General features: G+C 37.8%; 1 protein-coding gene across 1 annotated transcript in view; it reads left to right on the top strand.

Moving 5' to 3' along the window:
• The window catches only part of LOC144647415 (bridge-like lipid transfer protein family member 2), a 61,315-nt gene extending 44,124 nt beyond the window's left edge, over window positions 1–17,191 (top strand). Inside the window, exons 60-70 of the mRNA XM_078507214.1 lie at window positions 9,130–9,217; window positions 9,869–10,027; window positions 11,033–11,076; window positions 11,458–11,625; window positions 11,952–12,014; window positions 12,537–12,608; window positions 13,289–13,429; window positions 14,678–14,748; window positions 14,893–14,929; window positions 15,203–15,284; window positions 16,123–17,191. Of these exons, the coding sequence (XP_078363340.1) occupies window positions 9,130–9,217; window positions 9,869–10,027; window positions 11,033–11,076; window positions 11,458–11,625; window positions 11,952–12,014; window positions 12,537–12,608; window positions 13,289–13,429; window positions 14,678–14,748; window positions 14,893–14,929; window positions 15,203–15,284; window positions 16,123–16,253 (1,056 nt within the window). The 3' untranslated portion in view covers window positions 16,254–17,191. The remainder of the gene's footprint in view (window positions 1–9,129; window positions 9,218–9,868; window positions 10,028–11,032; window positions 11,077–11,457; window positions 11,626–11,951; window positions 12,015–12,536; window positions 12,609–13,288; window positions 13,430–14,677; window positions 14,749–14,892; window positions 14,930–15,202; window positions 15,285–16,122) is intronic.
• The last annotated feature ends 600 nt before the right edge of the window (window positions 17,192–17,791 follow it).

Raw genomic sequence — 17,791 nt, 5'->3', positions numbered from 1 at the left:
TGACGATTTTGGCTTGAAGTAGTAATAAAAAAAGTCCGCATTTCTCATTCAAGCTGGCATTTGTGATAATTTGTTTAACATACTGATTGCTTTGTAATTCAGGTCAGTTCCATTGACTTGGAGCCTACAAAGTACTATCTTCTGGCGGCAGCAAGGCAAGTTTTGTTAAGGCCAGATACTTGGATATTAAATGTACATGCACTGGTAATGCAGCCAATGTTTCAAACTATGCAAGGCAGTATTCCTTGTTCAATGCGACTGTTGTTTGCCCACACACAAACATACAACAAACGTTTCACTCCATTGTACTTGTTGGTGTAACTTGTTAAATAATACTGTGCTGTGAGGTTCTAGGAAGTGCTCATTGCTGCACAAAATGTTCGTCATGAAAAGGTTCCGTACTTATATTTCACACTTTCTACTGCTGTTTTACCAACAGGTTAGAGTACACACGCCAAGACACCTCCAAAAAGCAAGAAACATTCGTAGATGGCCCATCGCCTGAGTTACAGGTAACGCTATAATACCTTATTGTCACTGAGAGTGTGAGAACATTGTAAGTTGCCCTGATTACAGTTTTTTGTTACTAACAGAAGACTATAACCGTGAATAAATTCATGATGATATAGCCCTTTTTACAAGATATTGCTTTTGTAACGTCATAGAATTACAACCATCGGCTTGTATGCCATGATCTGAAAGGGGCCTGGACACCAACCAACCGTCGCATAGCATTTGGCCTGTTTGAAGCTTACACCAATGCACAGGTGAGCTGCAGTGTTTACTTTTAAATGGTTAAATATGATTAACTAATCCTTTGTATTATAATCCTGGTGATAAATAGTTGTCATTTGTCTTAATACATTTATAGGTTTTGAAGAAAATCCTCTCTGCTGATGCTCTTAAATTCACAATTGTGGACAAGAAAGGAAAACAGGTAAACCTGAAGTGCTAAGCAGAGTATACAAAGTAAAACAATTTAAGAATCATATTCTTAAATCCTATTCTGATTGGCAAAGAAAAAATATTCAGCGGAGCATCCTGGGTACAAGAAATTTGGTAAACCCACGAAGCTGAAAAAATTTGGTTATGACGTCAGCGTACGAGCGAGCGAGCGAGCGTCCGTACAGACTCTCAGGGAGGGGGAGGGGTGTCCCAATGCAATCCGATCAGAGGAGAGACAGTGCATGCCATCCTCTTGTGGTGTCAACGGACTTACATTTTTATATTGGGCATCCATGTTATGGTCAATTGACAGCTGTCAAAACAAGGTTTTCGCTGATCAGTATGACATAACCACATCGCGAGCTCAGATATAGAACTAATTGAGGTTGAATGTTTTTTTGAAGTTGTAATTCATTGATTGTTACGCCTTTAAATGGAAGTTATTGTTAACATCGTTGGCTTCCCATACAATACATGTACCCATAGTGCAATTTAACTTAATACTGAGAACACAACTTTTCTTTAGGATGACGAGAAAGGATCACTTAATTCATCAGTCAAAGCTCGATCAGCATCAGTTACAAACATGTTGGAAAAGCTTGTCATGGAAAAGGAGATAAAGTTTGTGGCATTTGCTGAAGAGGTACAGTATAGGTCATTCACTGTTGTCGTCTATCCAGATACAATGACTGTTGTAACTGTCCCATGTTGTAAAAGCTTTTCCCTCTTTCTGAAGCATTATAAGTGGCTAGGAGTATTTCTTATCAACCACCCCCCCCCCCCCCCCCCCCCCCCCCCCTGGATGGGATGGATCCATCGAAACGTTACCCCTAGTTTAAAATTTGCCAGTATACATTTATACATCTGGGTATAAAGAAGGCACTGTGAGTTAAAAGTATTTTGCACAAGAACCGAACACGATGATCCTGATCTGGGCTCCAACCCGGACCTCTCAATTCAGAGTCCAGCATGCTAACACCTATTTTTTATTCCAACTAACCATCAGTCCACATCGCCTTAACTTTATTTATTTAAGTGGAGGGTCCGCTATAAAGAGACTCCTCCTACTTTTCATACCATTTGAAATGGGAGCTTTGCTATCTTACGCTAAACTCTTGTAATTTTAAGAAATACTTGCTCCGCTGTAAGTCATATTTCTTAAAACGTGATTGTCAAATGTGCTTTTCCTTGATTTGGTCATGTTCTATAAAATGATAACTGTCAATATTCTACAGGGCACTGGTGAGCATGAGCAGGTTACAGAGGCCCATCTCCATGGTGTAGCTTTGTGTACAGCAAATGATGTCGTTGAAGACAAATGGCATAGTGAGTAACTTCTGTTTAACGTTATGTAATATCTTCCATAGATAGACCGGTGCTTATAAAGTAGTCAACAAATAGGTACACAGAGAGAAAAAATACAAAAAAGTGGTAAATATTCTAGGGGGATTAGTGTTTATCTTTACTATCTCTCACTCATAGAATCATGGCTTTTGGTTGCTTTTTGTTAACACCAAAGGTTGTGCTGGCAACCATTGACATTTCTTTCTCATCAAGTGTTCCAACACGAACACCTCAGTGTGTTAAAGGTTCTTTGTCACAGTCAAACACATTTTGCCACATTTGCGTGACTTCGAAGGTCTTGGAAAGGCGGTTTCTCCCATGTCTCTATGCATGTCGTAACACACCTATTTTTTATTCCAACTTTAAAACTGTATTGAAAACCACTCAAACGTTGCATCACACTACGCTACCTCATAACACAACTTTTGAAACAATATGAATACTACTTTTTCATTGTGCCCTGCTCCCCAAAAAGTATTTAGATTTGATAGTGTAGGTTTGTGGAATGAAGAACACTTATGAGAGATTACTTAAAAGAAGTTGGTTAGAAAATGAGTACGAGGTCCTAAACTTTGTTTGGGACGAGTACAAAGCTTACTCTGTCGGTCAGACAGGGTAAGACCAAGGGGAAGTTAAGAAACTTACTTATCAGTCATGACCCGTTTGTTCTCTGCTAGTTGCACTGGTCAACTCGCAGATTGTTCTGAAAGGAATTGAATCTGAAGGATGTGTGCTTGTGGCAGCTGGAAACACAAGGATACTCAACAGACTTCACACTCCAGTCTGGAGCAAAGGGGAGCTCTTCAACAAGAAAACCTGGGTCGGAAATGTTGAAAATCTTCAGGTAAGTTCCCCCTGATACCTGTTAAGCCATTGTTAGGTATCTTTAGCAGTAATTCCTATAATGTAATACTTTAGGCAAGAAATTTAAGTGTCTTGATTGTCTTCTGCACCAGAAAAAAGTTTAACATCGTGGCACATAGTAATATTTTAATTTATTCGTGGTGTTCCCATTTTTCCTTTGTCTATTTGCTGTTAAAATGTGACCCAATATACACCTGGGCAAACAGTGTCAAGGGGTGAGCGTGGTCAAGACCCTAGAAAGTAATAAGATATTTATAACATATAACACTTTGTTCTGTTGTGCAGTACTTTGCTACAGTTGGAGCAGAGGATACCATTGGCTTGGAAAGCACCCCATGGTTAAGCACTTCAGTTATAACAGGTCGTCTAGACAAGAATTCCTTTGACATTGCTGACCTGGCTAATATCGTGGGCTCAGGTGAGGCTGTTGGGGGCATGGTGAATGCCGTTGTTGGGAGTGGCGCTGGACAGGAACCTACTCAGTTACAGAGGATTGTAGCACGATGTAGCTGCGACTTCTACTTTGTTAACTTTAGCCCAGATTTGGACCCTGTTGCTGAGGAGCACGCTCACGAAATTGTGGTGAGTTATTCAAGTTGTGGTTTCTTATGTATTGTTTGCATATTGTCTCACAAAATAGAGAACCATAAGTTGATCCAACAATGCCAAGCTGTTTAAAACCACATGTTATATGATGTGGTGATGGGTGTTGCATAAACGTTTGTTTAGGATCGTGCATAAAATGTTGAAAACGCAGCAGTCCTGTCAATTTGGACATTTAGCTATGTGTGGGAATACAAGCACAGAAGAATGACAACAAAAATCATATGTGTATGAATCCGATACTTCACTTGTTGCATGAAAAACAAGATAAGAGAATTCCAGTTACAGGATTGGGGTTGGTACGGGATTGGAATATTGAAGTTAAATGGTAAGAGGCATTCCATTCAGTTGTAAAATTTAACAATAGTTGGTTGAACCGGTTGATCCATTCAAATGGAAATCATCCTTCTTCATAGAGTCATTGTTATTGTTCATTATTCAGCCTCCATCACCTTCCAGCCACCTGCGAGAGGATCGCCATGTTGCAGTGAACACATTCACCATCAGGCACAAGTTATTAGAGATCTCTACAAACTCTGTAAGTTTTAAACAAACTTAAAAGCTGAAAAGCTGAGTTAAAATGCCTTATTCTAATCAATTTAAAAAAAGGTTTTGTACTCTGGCACTCTGTTAATCTGACCACCAACTTGCTGTATTAATAGCGTAGTCCTAGTAAAGGCAGTTCCTAAATAATGAAAATCACCCAGTGAGAATTTATAGTGGTCAGAAGAAATGGCCTTGCGAATAATGAGGTGGTGGTATGGCGGTGTTCTACTTTATACCTTCATACCTGCTGCTACATAGGTATGCATAGCTATTCAATTTATTTGTGAGATGGATATAACTTTAGTTTCTTCTTGAATTGGAGTGGTGACCTAATAAGCAATCTTTCAATTATCGATTGTATTAATTTTCAGGCCCAGTACGCCATGCTTATTGACATTGCCCACAATGTTGTGTTGTATACAGAACCTAAAAAGAAGGTGAGTCCTTGATTCCATTTACTCAATTGCAGTTAACTGTCATTTTAGATGTAACAAGTTCTTATTTTCTAACAGGAAGCATTTGACAGACTTCAGAGAATGAGGTTCCAGTTGCGTCTTTCCACATCTGAAGATCAAAGAGCCCAAATTCTTAGACTACAGAACACTGTCAGGTAAGGGTCACCCTTTGCATCTGTATGTGTATAACTATTCAATGTTGGTGCTAGCTGATTACTTGTATCCCTTCTTGCTGAACCTAGATATTTTTGTTCACAGCTTGAAGTTCTATTGGGACCTTTTGAGGTGGGATGCGGGCTTAATAGAGATAGAGAAGGGGGGCTTACTTTTTTATTCATTTCCATTCACTTCCTTGTTTATGTCTTTCTTGTAATTGCTTGTTAGATCTCACCACACTGAGATGCGGCGACTGGAGCGAGAGTTGTATGAAGTCAACTTGCTCAGAAAACAAGCAATTGATGATCAAGAGTAAGACCTTTCATTTACAGCAGTAACTTATCAACTGATAACTATCAATGTTTATGTCTTTCATAAAACAAATAACAACATAATTTATTTGGATTATAGAAGAGTTCTTACATGATGCTCTAATTAAGGTGGCTCCATATAGTTTCCTTACCAAGCGCACGCTAATGATGCAAACTTTTGGAACCTGCACGCACAAGCTGATGCAAGCTTGGGGCAAAAGTAATCAAGCACAGATTTGTGTTGAACATTTCAAAGGACAACTTTATCCATAATAGATGTTTAAGGCCAGATGACGCTGTTTAAACTTCCGAAGAGAATGAGTTTTTGTAGACTTTCTCCATGGAATTGCAATAAACGGCCAGTAAACACTTTTGCAAGCCCAGTGGTTTTAACGTTGACGCATGCTCAAATAGTGATCTTGGCGAATTTTTAAAATCATGCATAAGTTCTTGAAAGGCAAAGGTGTACTTAAATAGTGCTAAAAATATGCACAATAAGCGACTAATGTTTGCATCTTTCTTATCCTTATATTATCTTTCGGGGAGCAGGGATGGCGCAGTAGTGAGAGCGCTCGCCTCCCACCAATGTGGCCCGGGTTCGATTCCGGCCCGGTACCATATGTGGGTTGAGTTTGTTGTTGGTTCTCGTCCTTGCTCCGAGGGTTTTTCTCCGGGTTCTCCGGTTTTCCTCCCTCCACAAAAACCAACACTTCTAAATTCCAATTCGATCGGGAATCCGAGGGCCACAGGTTTGTCAGTCGAGACTGTTACGTGCAACCCTCGTAAAACAAAGTTGATTGATTGATTGATTGATTGATTGATCCTATATTTGATATTTATTTGCTTAGGTTGACTGATGCTGTTATTCAACTAGAGAGGGAAATCATGCAGCAAAAGGAGAAGCTGAGTTCATCAAGCTCTGAGCTCAGGATAATGATAAGGTGATGTATCACTGTTATCACTGTACCCATCCAGCAGGAGTATTTATTGAGAAGTAGTAGTAGTATAATAGGGACCAGTTAAACCCCTTTTTGCAGGGGGAATCTCATTAATATGCTGGGAATAAATTAACTTCGATGATGACATAGACTAATGATTGGTGGATTTAATTAACTTGTGGGTGAATTCATATTCTATTTTGATCTTTCTTGATATTACCCGTTTGACAGGCTTAATTTTTTTGGATCACAGTATTCGAAATCACTGAACCATTCAGTTTATAATTATGCAAGTTTCTTGTCACATAAATTGTCTACTGCATACATTACTGCTTTCGAACAATGGTTTTTACTTGATGCGCTTGGGTAAACACAATAATAAAAGCGCTCAAACACTCAGTCCTAAGCAAAACATTTTGTAAAATTCTTTCTTCACCTCCTTCAACACCATTATCACAATTCTATTTTTAGCACGGCTGCCACTACCACCACCACCATTTTATTGCTTACCTCCTCTACCGCAACAATTTTACCTCACATTGGCTCCACATTTAGTCCTCCTCCTCCTCCTCCTCCTCCTCCTCCTCCTCCTCCTCCTTCTCTTCCTGTCTCAACTATACTACAAATAATTCCTAGAACAGTTAATACAGACACCGAAGAGACAAAGCAAAGTGTCCGTAATAGAGAGGTGTCCGTATTATTGAGGTTTTTTCTCAAGAAAATATATGAGAATTTTGTTGGGACATCAGAGTTTGTCCGTAATAGAGAGGTGTCCGTATTGGAGAGGTGTCCGTACGGAGAGGTTTGACTGTATCTTAGTATTACAAAAACTTGAGTTAAGCTGTTATGAATTTCCTTTTCAAGCTTTCACCAATTCTATTTAGTTAACTTCATTCTCAGTGATCTGATCCATCATCTAAACTATCAACTGTAGGAGTTTATAGTAGCTGTTCTTGTTATGAATCATGTTCAAGTCTTTTTATCTATTATAGGAGCTTTTAATTTTAGTGTTGAGTAAATCTAACACGTCTTGTTGCATCGTTAGCTTACAGCTGCATATTCATTACTCGATGTAGTTAAAGCCATTAAAACTTGAAATTTTTCTTCAATATTTTAGTGCATATAAGGACTTCTTGATGAATTTGAACACACCTACACCTGAGCGAGGTGAGTCCTCTGCATACTGCAAGCCTCTAGGCTAAGGTCAATCTCAGAGAGTGATAACATCATCTTAATACTATTTTCAGCTCCCACTGCAGAGGTGATCAAACTGGCTGAGGTGTACTTTAATCACGCCTCATGGCAACTGAATCAGGAAGACGGACAGTTGGCTATAGCCGATACATCTTTTACTAACTTCAGGTAAAGACGCACCTTATGTTAGGATAGATCGACAGAGCAGTTAGAACAGCTAGGCATATTTATGGGTTGAAAAAAGATAGAAAGAGACAAGTCGAAAAATGTGTGTTTAAAATAATCGTTTAACTTAAAAAAATGATCGTTCATGAGCGGTAGTCAGAACATAATAACAAAACACAAGAAGAGGAGACATCTTAAAACTTCTTGAATTTTACTCATGTAGTTATAGGAAAACCACGCTTAGTGGGGCCACAGTGGAACATCGTTTGGAGCTGGGACGGTTCCACGTCAGAAACCTTTTACCTAACAGCATCTATAAGGTGAGACAGATTAGCTCTAATTAAACTAGTTCGACTGTAGCTCCTGAATAGTAAAAAAAGATTGGAGATAAAAGCTTGCTGATTATTTGACCATAGGAAAACGTGTACTTGCTATCAGTTTAACGCTCCAAAGCGTATGTTGCCGTTTGGGGCTTCTGGTTAGAACATTCTGATGTTTAAACAGTAACTCATTTCACAGTGTTTAAACACCCTGACTTCGCGTCTGAGCGTCAGAGCGGTTCAGAGCCACCTTAATATTTTGAAAATCTAGGGTGGCTCTGAACCGCTTTGACAACTTTTTTTGCCAAAAGTTGTAGTATGACATGCTGATCATAATCCAACAATAAGAAATGGGGGTCACTGACCTCATTCTCGAGTTATTAGCGCTGAAAGTGTAAAATAAGGGTGTTTTCAACAAGTTATACTGTTGCTACGGTAACCAATAATGTCAAGAAAATAATCACAACTTTTAAAAGTGTAATAGAAGCTTATAGTACCTTATTACATGAAATTTTCGCGACACGAACTTAATTTCGCGAATTTCGCGATTCGACAAAAATCGCGAAATTAAAGTGACGCGAACAATAAGTGTCGCGAACATTACATGACGCGAAAATTAAGTGACTCACATTTTTTTTTTTTTTTTTTTTTTTTTTTTTTTTTTTTTTAAAACGCAAAAAAAAAAAAAAAAAAAAAAAAAAAAAAAAAATTAAAAAAAAAAAAAAAAAAAAAAAAATAAAAAAAATTTAATTTCATATTGATTCTGCACTTACCAAATCATCGAGATTTTGTTAATAATTAAGACAAATAAGTTTAGTGCCACTGAAGGAAGGAATTATAAATCTAAATGTATGTTGTCGTCATTTGAAACAAGAACAATGACTCATGCACTTACAAGCATAACCTACTTGTAGACATTAACTGCTGTTGTAGCTATTGCCGAGATTTAGTCCCACCCTTGCTTTTTTGTTTATTTTGACTTAATTTTTTCATTAATGAAGTCCTTTTTAAAGGAAATGTAAACGCGAAATTAAAGTGATTCAAAATACAAAATTTTCGCAAAATCGCGAAATTTAAGTGTCGCGAAATATACGCACTTCAAAATCGCGAAATTAACGTGTCGCGAAAATTTCATGTAATAAGGTATGTAAGTACTTATAGTATAGTACTTATAGTAATGACCTATCAAAGTATAAGGAATGGAAAATGCCTAAAACCGTTATCACTTGACTCGTCTCAGTGCAAAAAGCACTACTTAAGTTGTTGTTCTTTTTATTGTACTGTTTAGGATGTCATGAGCCCGTTAGACCTCAGCGGTAAGGGTCACGTGGATAGAGCCGTGGCTGTTCGGGTGTTCTCTCGAGTGAGGCCCCCAGGTATGAAGACACGTCTCTTTAATAGTGTGCTGCTTTCTTAAACACTGACTTTTTCTAAAGAGTTGTACATTTTAGTGTTGTAACAAATGCCGAATTTTGATTCTTGTGACTTTATCGCATCATCTCAATTTGAGTAATGTACTGCTTTCAGTTTTTCCGTGTGTTATGTTTCTTCTTTTCCTTTTTTTTTTTGCAACACAAACACACACACACACAAACACAGCAAACTACGTACATTACAGTTACTTTCTTTACCTTCATAACCATTACTTGCACTGCTGACATTACAAATACTTGAGCCTTTTGTAATACGGTTATTTACACTTCTCACACTGCGGTTACTCGTACTGCGATCACTTTATTTTCAAAATGATTGCTTACGCTTCTTACAAAGGAAAAACGGGAGATTAACATTCCAAACTGAAAGGATAATGTGAGACCTCAAAAAGTGCATATATGAAAGAATAGAAGGATTCCGGCTGAGTCTCAACATGTTTAAAGGAGAGGAATAAGATAAGATAAGGAGAAGGATCGGGGTAAAAAGTGATTTTATTGGGAAAACTAGTCAATCCATAATTCTCCCTACCAAAATCTCTATGTCATGTTATTGTAAACGACTCAAACTAAAACTTGTTCGTTTTTTCTCTACAGTTGGAGGAATCGGAGTGAAGGAGCATTTTGAAGTAAACGTGTGTCCGCTGGCCGTTCGCTTAACAAAACGCTTGTTCAAGAAAGTCATGGTATTCTTCTTTCCTCAGAGAGCGTATGAATATGAGGGTGAAGTGGGAGAGGTGGACCTTGGATTCAGAGGTCAGTTTTGTTCTGTTATTGATATGCCTAGGATTTTTTTTACATTTCTTGCAGTTCTTCTTGAAAAAAGAATTTTCTGGTGATAGTCTACACCTCCCAGTTTTCTTTGCTTCTCTCTACAAGAAGTATTATTGTTCACCATCCCAAGTTCCTTATGATTTGGACGTAACATATCAAACACAAAAGAGAGTGTTTCATTACACTTCTAAACACCTCGAATTTCGTCAAAAATACTCTTTTTAGTGTTTGGAAATGTAATGAAACACACTCTCACCTGTTTTATATATTATTTTTCAATCGAAAAAAGGAGAGAGGGGGAATAAAATAAAAAATATTTATTATTAATAATTTGAAGAGATTCTTATTATAAACAGAAAAAAAAAGAAACCAAAAAAAATCTTAATCCAAAAACAAATAAATATTTATTTATCGCTCTACAGTGCACACCTATTTAGACCCATTGGCTTTCAACATTGCTGTCTGTTCTTTAAAGAGGCAGAATCCCGAGAATCACTCCGAAAAGTCGAAGTCAAAAGAAATATTTATATATATGGAAACTTTTAAATAATGGTCTAGCTTTGTTGAAAATGACTATAACAGTCCACTATAGTAATAAAAGATGTATTATCGTGAGCTAAACAGGCATGAGATTTCAAACAAAAATTGAAAGCGTCTTGCAGACGTTTTCAAACTCTGCCCATGTGTCATGGACAAATCGTCAAAAACTAAATACATTTTGCTCTCCTTTGAAATATTCACTTAATATCTTCACCTTGGTGTTCGTTGCGCATTTTGTGAATGAGTGAAGCTATTAAGGCATAATTTTAGCTCCGTTATGGCGAAAATGCATCAAAATCGCCATGATACTGCCCCTTTAAGGCAACATAGAAATAATATCTCAGGCCTTCCTGGTCGCATTTTCTATTTATTTCTTTGAGTAAATTCCGTTAATGTATAATCAAATTACGTAGACCATAGTCTTAATTGTTGTCTTTATTTTGTTAGGGATGGAAGTGGAGGACAAGGACGTTTTTAGTTACGATGATGAGGTATTCAGCACTGAACAGGCGTCTTAATTCTTCGAGATTCTCAAATACATATAAACACGAAAAAATTTGAAATTGATAAAGTAACATTTGTGTCCGTCACATCCGACTGTTAACTGTAAATGGAAGGTACGAGTTAGCTCATTTCCAACTTCACTTCTCTTAAAGTTCCTCACTTACCATAATGTGTCCATATTGTGTATCACAAAACTAAACACTTGAAGAAAGCAACTTGCTGGTAGATTTACTAAGAAATGTTTTTCTTTGTGTTTTTAAACTTATTTTTTCTTTAATATTAGCTTTTTCCTTTGACGTATCATGACCTGTGATCTAAGGGTTGATTTCCATACCATATGGTATTTCTTTCTTGTGTTATTTCATCAGGAGCTGTTAGGTCCTCCTCCAAGCCTCAAGTCCACTTCGCTGAGGCGATCAGCAAGCTCTGTGTCAGCGGCATCATCTGAAAGTTCAATTGATTCCTTCAGACACAAGAAGTCAAGCATGACGGTCACAGACTCGCCTCCTTTGTCACCTTTAGTCAAAGAAAAAGCGGTAACGAAAAGAAATTAAGAAATTGATGTTTTGAACGTTAGTCCTTTTCAGGGAAAATGAGGACACTGTGGATAAACTGTTATGGGAGAGAAGAGTTACCTGTACGTCATCACAAACTTACTTAACCCCCAGTCTTCTGATGGCTGATATTAATTGTTTAATCCGTTAATTTATCTGACCAACGGCTATCTCATTATGAAGTAAATGTTTTTCTTGCAGGCTGATCAGCTCAACAATTTCCTTTGGAAACTTTTATGATCCCATGACCCAGGTAATGGTGTACTCCCTGTATTTCCTTACTGTTTATGTTTTCATTTTAACGGCAGGCAAAGAAGAAAAGCACGTTCTATAAACGAATCAGTGACTACGATGACCTGGACAAAATGAAGGTTAGATGATGTTTAACATTTGTTGAGCAATTGAACTTGTGACGCCAGTGAAAATTTCAATGTACGTATATAGTAGTTATATATTTAGCTTTGAGATATGAGGACACAAAGGAAACAACATTTCAGTAGACATGACATGTTTGAAAATCCCAACTGACAGGAGGTAGACCAGTTGGCTATCTACATAACGTGATCGAGGAGCTGAACTCGAAACCCAGGAGAACAAATTGTTCAAACAGTTTTTAGCTCTGACTGTTTAGCACAACTGTAAACTATAGAAACAGGACTTTTAGTTTAAGGCCTCATCATCATACTTATCTTGCTACCCGTTATCAATGTTGTATATTACTGACTAATATAATTATATTACCGTTAGCCTTGCGTTACAAAAAAACCGTTTCGTTTGAAATGAATTTTTGTTGTCAAAATTAATATTCCTGTTGCTTATGGAAAAATTGTTATAAATTTGTCCTGTTTTATAAAAAAATAAAAGAATTGATAAATTTATTTCGTAATTTACAGGAAAGAGCTTCTAAAAATAACTCGTTCATCTATGTCAAGATCCCTGAGGTGTCCTTGCTTGTTAGCTACAAGGTTTGCTTTCTTTTTTTGGATTATCTGTGATAAAAGTCGTTACTAAAAAGCAGAAAATAAGTTAACCGTTTTGTATGAGTCAATTAAGGGTCAAGATAACAGCAATGAAAGGAGATTTACAAAGTAGTAGTTTGCCTCAGTTGAACTATGTTAATGACGGGTTGTGCTACGTGGCACTCTCTCTTGTGGACCTAACAAGTCTCACCTCCTACAAGGTGAAGTCTGCACCTAGGTGAAAGTGGCCCACACTTATCCCGTTTTCTGTGGCTTAAAGCGACTAGCGCTATGTTATTCCTCTGAGTGGGATGTTTGTCCATTGCAGGCGAACCCCCCCCCCCCCCGAAAAAAAAAAGAAAGAAAAGAAAATCCCCTAGCATTTCGATGGTATCTGTACCCCAGTGTACTTCATGTAAGACTGAGTAAAGTGTGTAGAGTACGGTGACGTGTCCAACATTCAGATGGTCTCGAATTGAACCGGGCCTGCTTGGTCTGGAGTCCAACACGCCACCCACCAAGGGTTGTGTCAAATTTTGCAAATTTGGCTTCAAAGGACGTAGAATGGTTAATAATTCATTCTAATGTTAACTAAGCCATCGCGGGCAACATTTTCTAATTAAAGGCTGCATTGCCTTGAAGGATTGTATAAAGTGTGTTAGCTAATAGCCCGCTTGGTTTTTCAGGGTGAAAAAGACAGGAACATTATTGACGTTCATGACTTCAGTTTGGTAATTCCTACGCTGGAGTATCATAATCGAACCTGGACATGGCATGATCTGCTGATGGCCATGAAGAAAGACTGTGTTAACGTGCTTTTATCCCAGGTTAGTCACACTCCCGTTGAGCAAACACTCCCTAGTGTTCCTGGCCACTTCTTTTAAGCTTTGTATCTGTTTCAATCAAATTCCCTTTAGTGGACATCAAGGCCCGTTTTGGTAGCCTGCATGGCTGGCGGTTTTTGTTGGGGTTAACGCGCACGCAAGCAAGCGGCGAAGCGTTAACCCCAACAAAAACCGCCGGCGTTAACCCCAACAAAAACCGCCGGGTACGCAGGCTACGTTTTGGTCGAGTTACACTAAAAAAACTAAGAAACACGTTATGATATTGGGTTATTCAACACCAGTGTTGTCCAGTTTGATCTCAGAGATACTACATATTGCAAGTTGTTTGAAAGCTAAATGGTATCCACGTTGAGCAATGTTTAGATGTTATTTGTACTAGTTTGTAAGACGAGTTCGTTTTTGCAACAACATAATGAGATCAGTACCCCTGGTACGGAAAAATGTGCTAAAAATTATTTTATTTATTTATTTGTGACAGTGTTACTCAGAATAAACCAATCATTCAGTCTAGGCAAGTGCATTCGACATGAAAAAAGTGGAACCAATTGTAATATTTGTCGTTTTTATCTAAAACTCGACCACTGTAATGAAGGCCATAGTGCAATACTTTCGTAGCCTGCGAACAGGCTCCCGAGTGAGGGGGGCAAAGGGTTTTGCGTGACACGTGAGGGCTGTCCGTGACGCGTGAATGGGCGACCGTGACGAGTGAATAGTTGGACGTGATCCGTGATTCTGCTGTTTCGTTCGTGACACGTGTTTGGTTCTTGTGCGTGAACGGGATCACGAACCCCCCTTTGGTACCCTCCCGAGTGGGGTTTCCGCGAGCGAAGCGAGTGGGGTTTTCGTAACCAATGAAAAGCAAAATAAAAACCAATCGCGACTTGGTTGCTGGCGTTTTCCCGCGTTTGGCGCAGGTTACGTGTATCTACCTTGACTTCTTATTGGTTCGTTGTGTTGTGTACGTTTGTTGTAATTGGATTTGGTTTTCCGACGTAATATATCAAACAGGAGAGATAGTGTTTCATCACATTCCAAACACCGAGAGGAGGGTTGTAAACACGACCCCCGGCGAGGCTTTTATTTCGAGTTGTGTTCGATATACCGGAATCTTTTTAATCAAAAGTAAAACTAAGGAGTAACCGGAGAAATAAAATCGTAAAAATATATTAATTTAAATCAAATTTCCAAACCACCAAATGACCTAAACATTGTTCGTTTACGTTGTTTTAGGCCATCAAAGAAAAACTACATCTTGTAGGAGGACACGGCACGGAAACCAAGGAATCGAAATCACAAGCTAAGTGAGTCATTCCAAACACATTCATGGCTTTATTCTATTGCTATCACCACGTGGAAGAAGAATTACTAAGATTCTGGGCGATACCAATATTTAATTTTTAAATAAAAAGCTGTAATTTGAAGATCTTTGTGCTTTTTTTTTTCAGGGAAGAAGACAAGGCACGTATGCTCCTAGGAGGATTTGTAAGTTGGCTGACGGAATATTTGACGATTTCTTCAGTTTTGTCGTTGAATTGTTAAAAGCTACAGTTGAATAATGCAACTTGATTTTTCAGTTGCACTTTTGTAATGTGTTTCAAAAAAACTTAAAGCTTCTTGGGGTAAACAGAAAAACAGTTTTATAACGAATTTTTACAGCTTAAAACACTGGACTATTACTTAAAAATAGGTCTTAGGCTAGCAGAATGAAATTTGTTAAATGTGGTTTTATTCACGATCACTTTTGTTCTTTTTCAGCAGCAAAAAGATCCACAGAAGAAGACAAAGAAAAAATTGTTGAGCAAATTTGTGAAAGTCGCTCGTGGATCAAAACGAAAAGGTTTGTGTTGAATTTTTTTTTAATAAAAGTTCAGACAGCGGATTATGCTACAAAAGATGCACTTCTGTTTCGCTATCGGTTTCTATTATAGATGGCTCATCGCTTCGCCACACCAAATATTAGCCGGATAGAAATCTCGTGCTTGCAGCCCAGCTTTTTGTACATAATCATTTTACGTTGTGAATCCGCGGATGTGAGTAGTTCTCTCGTTGTTGACTATAAGCTGATAAACCACGATCGTGTGCGTTGGCCTTGAAAGGAGAAACTATTCGCGCCTTAAAAAAATGGCTGCTGTCTTGTGCACTCACTCTCGTGGACCAGTCGTGGCCGTAATCTCAACTGCGCCTCTAACCCCTATTGAGCCCGCAGTCTACTTGTTTAGTAACGCATATAATAATTCGAATGAAATGTCTTCGGGTCAAAATGCTTATCGTATAGGAGAACTTGAATTACGGTATTTTCAAGAGTGACTTAAGATACTTGTGACATTTGATATCACTGCGTTGTTAAATTGACCATTAGCCATACCCTGCATGCGCGTTCACAACCATAGGTCAAACAACGAAGACCCGACAATATTCCAGAGTTACTGGTAGAAGCATTATTTGTAGCAAACTTTGATTAACTTGGATTAGGTGTAGAAGGATAGATCATAAATGAACTGCCAAATGCGTTCGTTCTTTCAACAACAAAAACAACAACAACAACTTTATTTCACCCTATACATTCAAACAACAAAAAAATAAATCATGCTCCCAAACAACCATGATTCTAACAAATTGGCAGCCATACTTAGTTTCATGCATTCCGGATAAACACACCGTTTTCTCTTGTCCAGGTCTATTGCAGCCTGACGGAGCGGGGCCTGAACCTGTAGACTTGGAAGAGGATCAAGATTTTGAGGAGTATGGAACTTTTGAAAATGACGACCAGCTAAAAGACGAAGAAAGAAAAGACGATACCATTTAAATAATGACATTTAAAATCAAAGAATGCTTTCATTATGTCTATAGTTTAAAAACACGTGGAAGGACCTATTTCCCGGCAATAGAGTTTCTTATGTATACCTATTACTTTCCTAAGAAGTTAAGGTGACTTATTTAAAAAGATGTAATTATAGTTAATTGGGAATTTCAAAAAATTGTGTTCGATTGCAATAGCTACTGCTACCTACGTTGTTTACGGAAGTAAATAAATCAGTAAATAAAATGGTGTACAGAGAGAAAATATAACTGCTCCTTAAGATTTTGTTTTCCTATGTTCAAGTTTTGCTTACCAAATAATGAAGCCACAGCTATTTACTATACGGAATATTGTTACGATGACTGAAATTCATAAGCTAGAGTGATTCCTACATTTCTCAAGTTGAATATTTTGACAGACTGATTCAGTACCTGGGTGGGTTGTTATCATGTTTTATGAACGTACGCCTAAAAAAACAACTTATTAATCAATCACTGTACAGGCAAAAACATTGTTTATCAGGAAAAAAATCCTATTTTTAAAATGTCGAATAAAACATTGAGGTGGCATTCGTTTCCTTCTCGAGGCATTGGAGTGTAATGTTTCCAATGGTCAGGAAAGGGTCAGGGAAAAGTCAGGGAGTTTTATTTTGAGTAAGGGAAAACTGACATGTTGAAGAAAAGACAGAGAAAAATGAAATTATAACACCGCTAATTCATTACCATTGATGGTTGGCTGAAATTCTTCAGGTCAATGCGGTCTCAACAATGTGTTTTGGAAGAGAAGCTTGTAGCCACTACTATATAATGTTAAAAAACTCATTAATAATTCATAAAGAGAATACAAAAGAAATTAATGTTTTATGAGTGTCTTTATATCTGATAAAGACACGGCAAACTTTACGTCCACTTTTTCTAGGGCAAAATAACCCCAAGTTAAATGTTAGTGGAAAATGAGTTGATCTACATCAGAAGATTTTTAGCCGTTCAATAAATTCGCAGTCGTGGTTTATCCAAACACTCGGCTGCGCCTCGTGTTTTAAACCAGACTAAAACACTGCGGCTCATTAATTAAACATTACTAAACACATGGTCAGCGTGACAAAAGGGTCAAAGAAAATTTCAGATATTTTAAAGGGGGAATTTATTAAAATACGAGAGTCTTGTCATTGTCGGTAAAACCTGTTTTCTGCAAAAGAAATTAAAAAACATTAAAACAGAAATTGGTTAGTAGTTTGTATTTAATCTTTTTTTTGTTGCCTTTACGAGGATTTCATTATTCTAATTTTTATTCTTTTTTTGCTGCTGTTGTTGTTTGTTTTGTTTTTTGGCTATTTTTCCCTGAAGTCGGTACATTGTATGTCCCCATAACCGAAACAACCGAAATCCTGACTTTCCACTATGAAGGGCTGCCCGCGTCTGGCTTTAATTTTTTTAGGCACTTACACTCACTTAGTGAGAATTTTATACGTATATTTTGTCCCCATACATAACGTACTTACCTGGTCAGCAGGAAGGCACTGCTGACCGATAACGTGCGGGCTC

This window comes from Oculina patagonica, chromosome 3, assembly GCF_052425735.1.
Source record: "Oculina patagonica isolate OP01 chromosome 3, crgOcupat, whole genome shotgun sequence".
In the NCBI taxonomy this organism is placed as follows: Eukaryota; Metazoa; Cnidaria; class Anthozoa; order Scleractinia; family Oculinidae; genus Oculina; species Oculina patagonica.
Note: the sequence above shows the minus strand (reverse complement) of the source record. Positions and strands in the feature narration are given on the sequence as shown.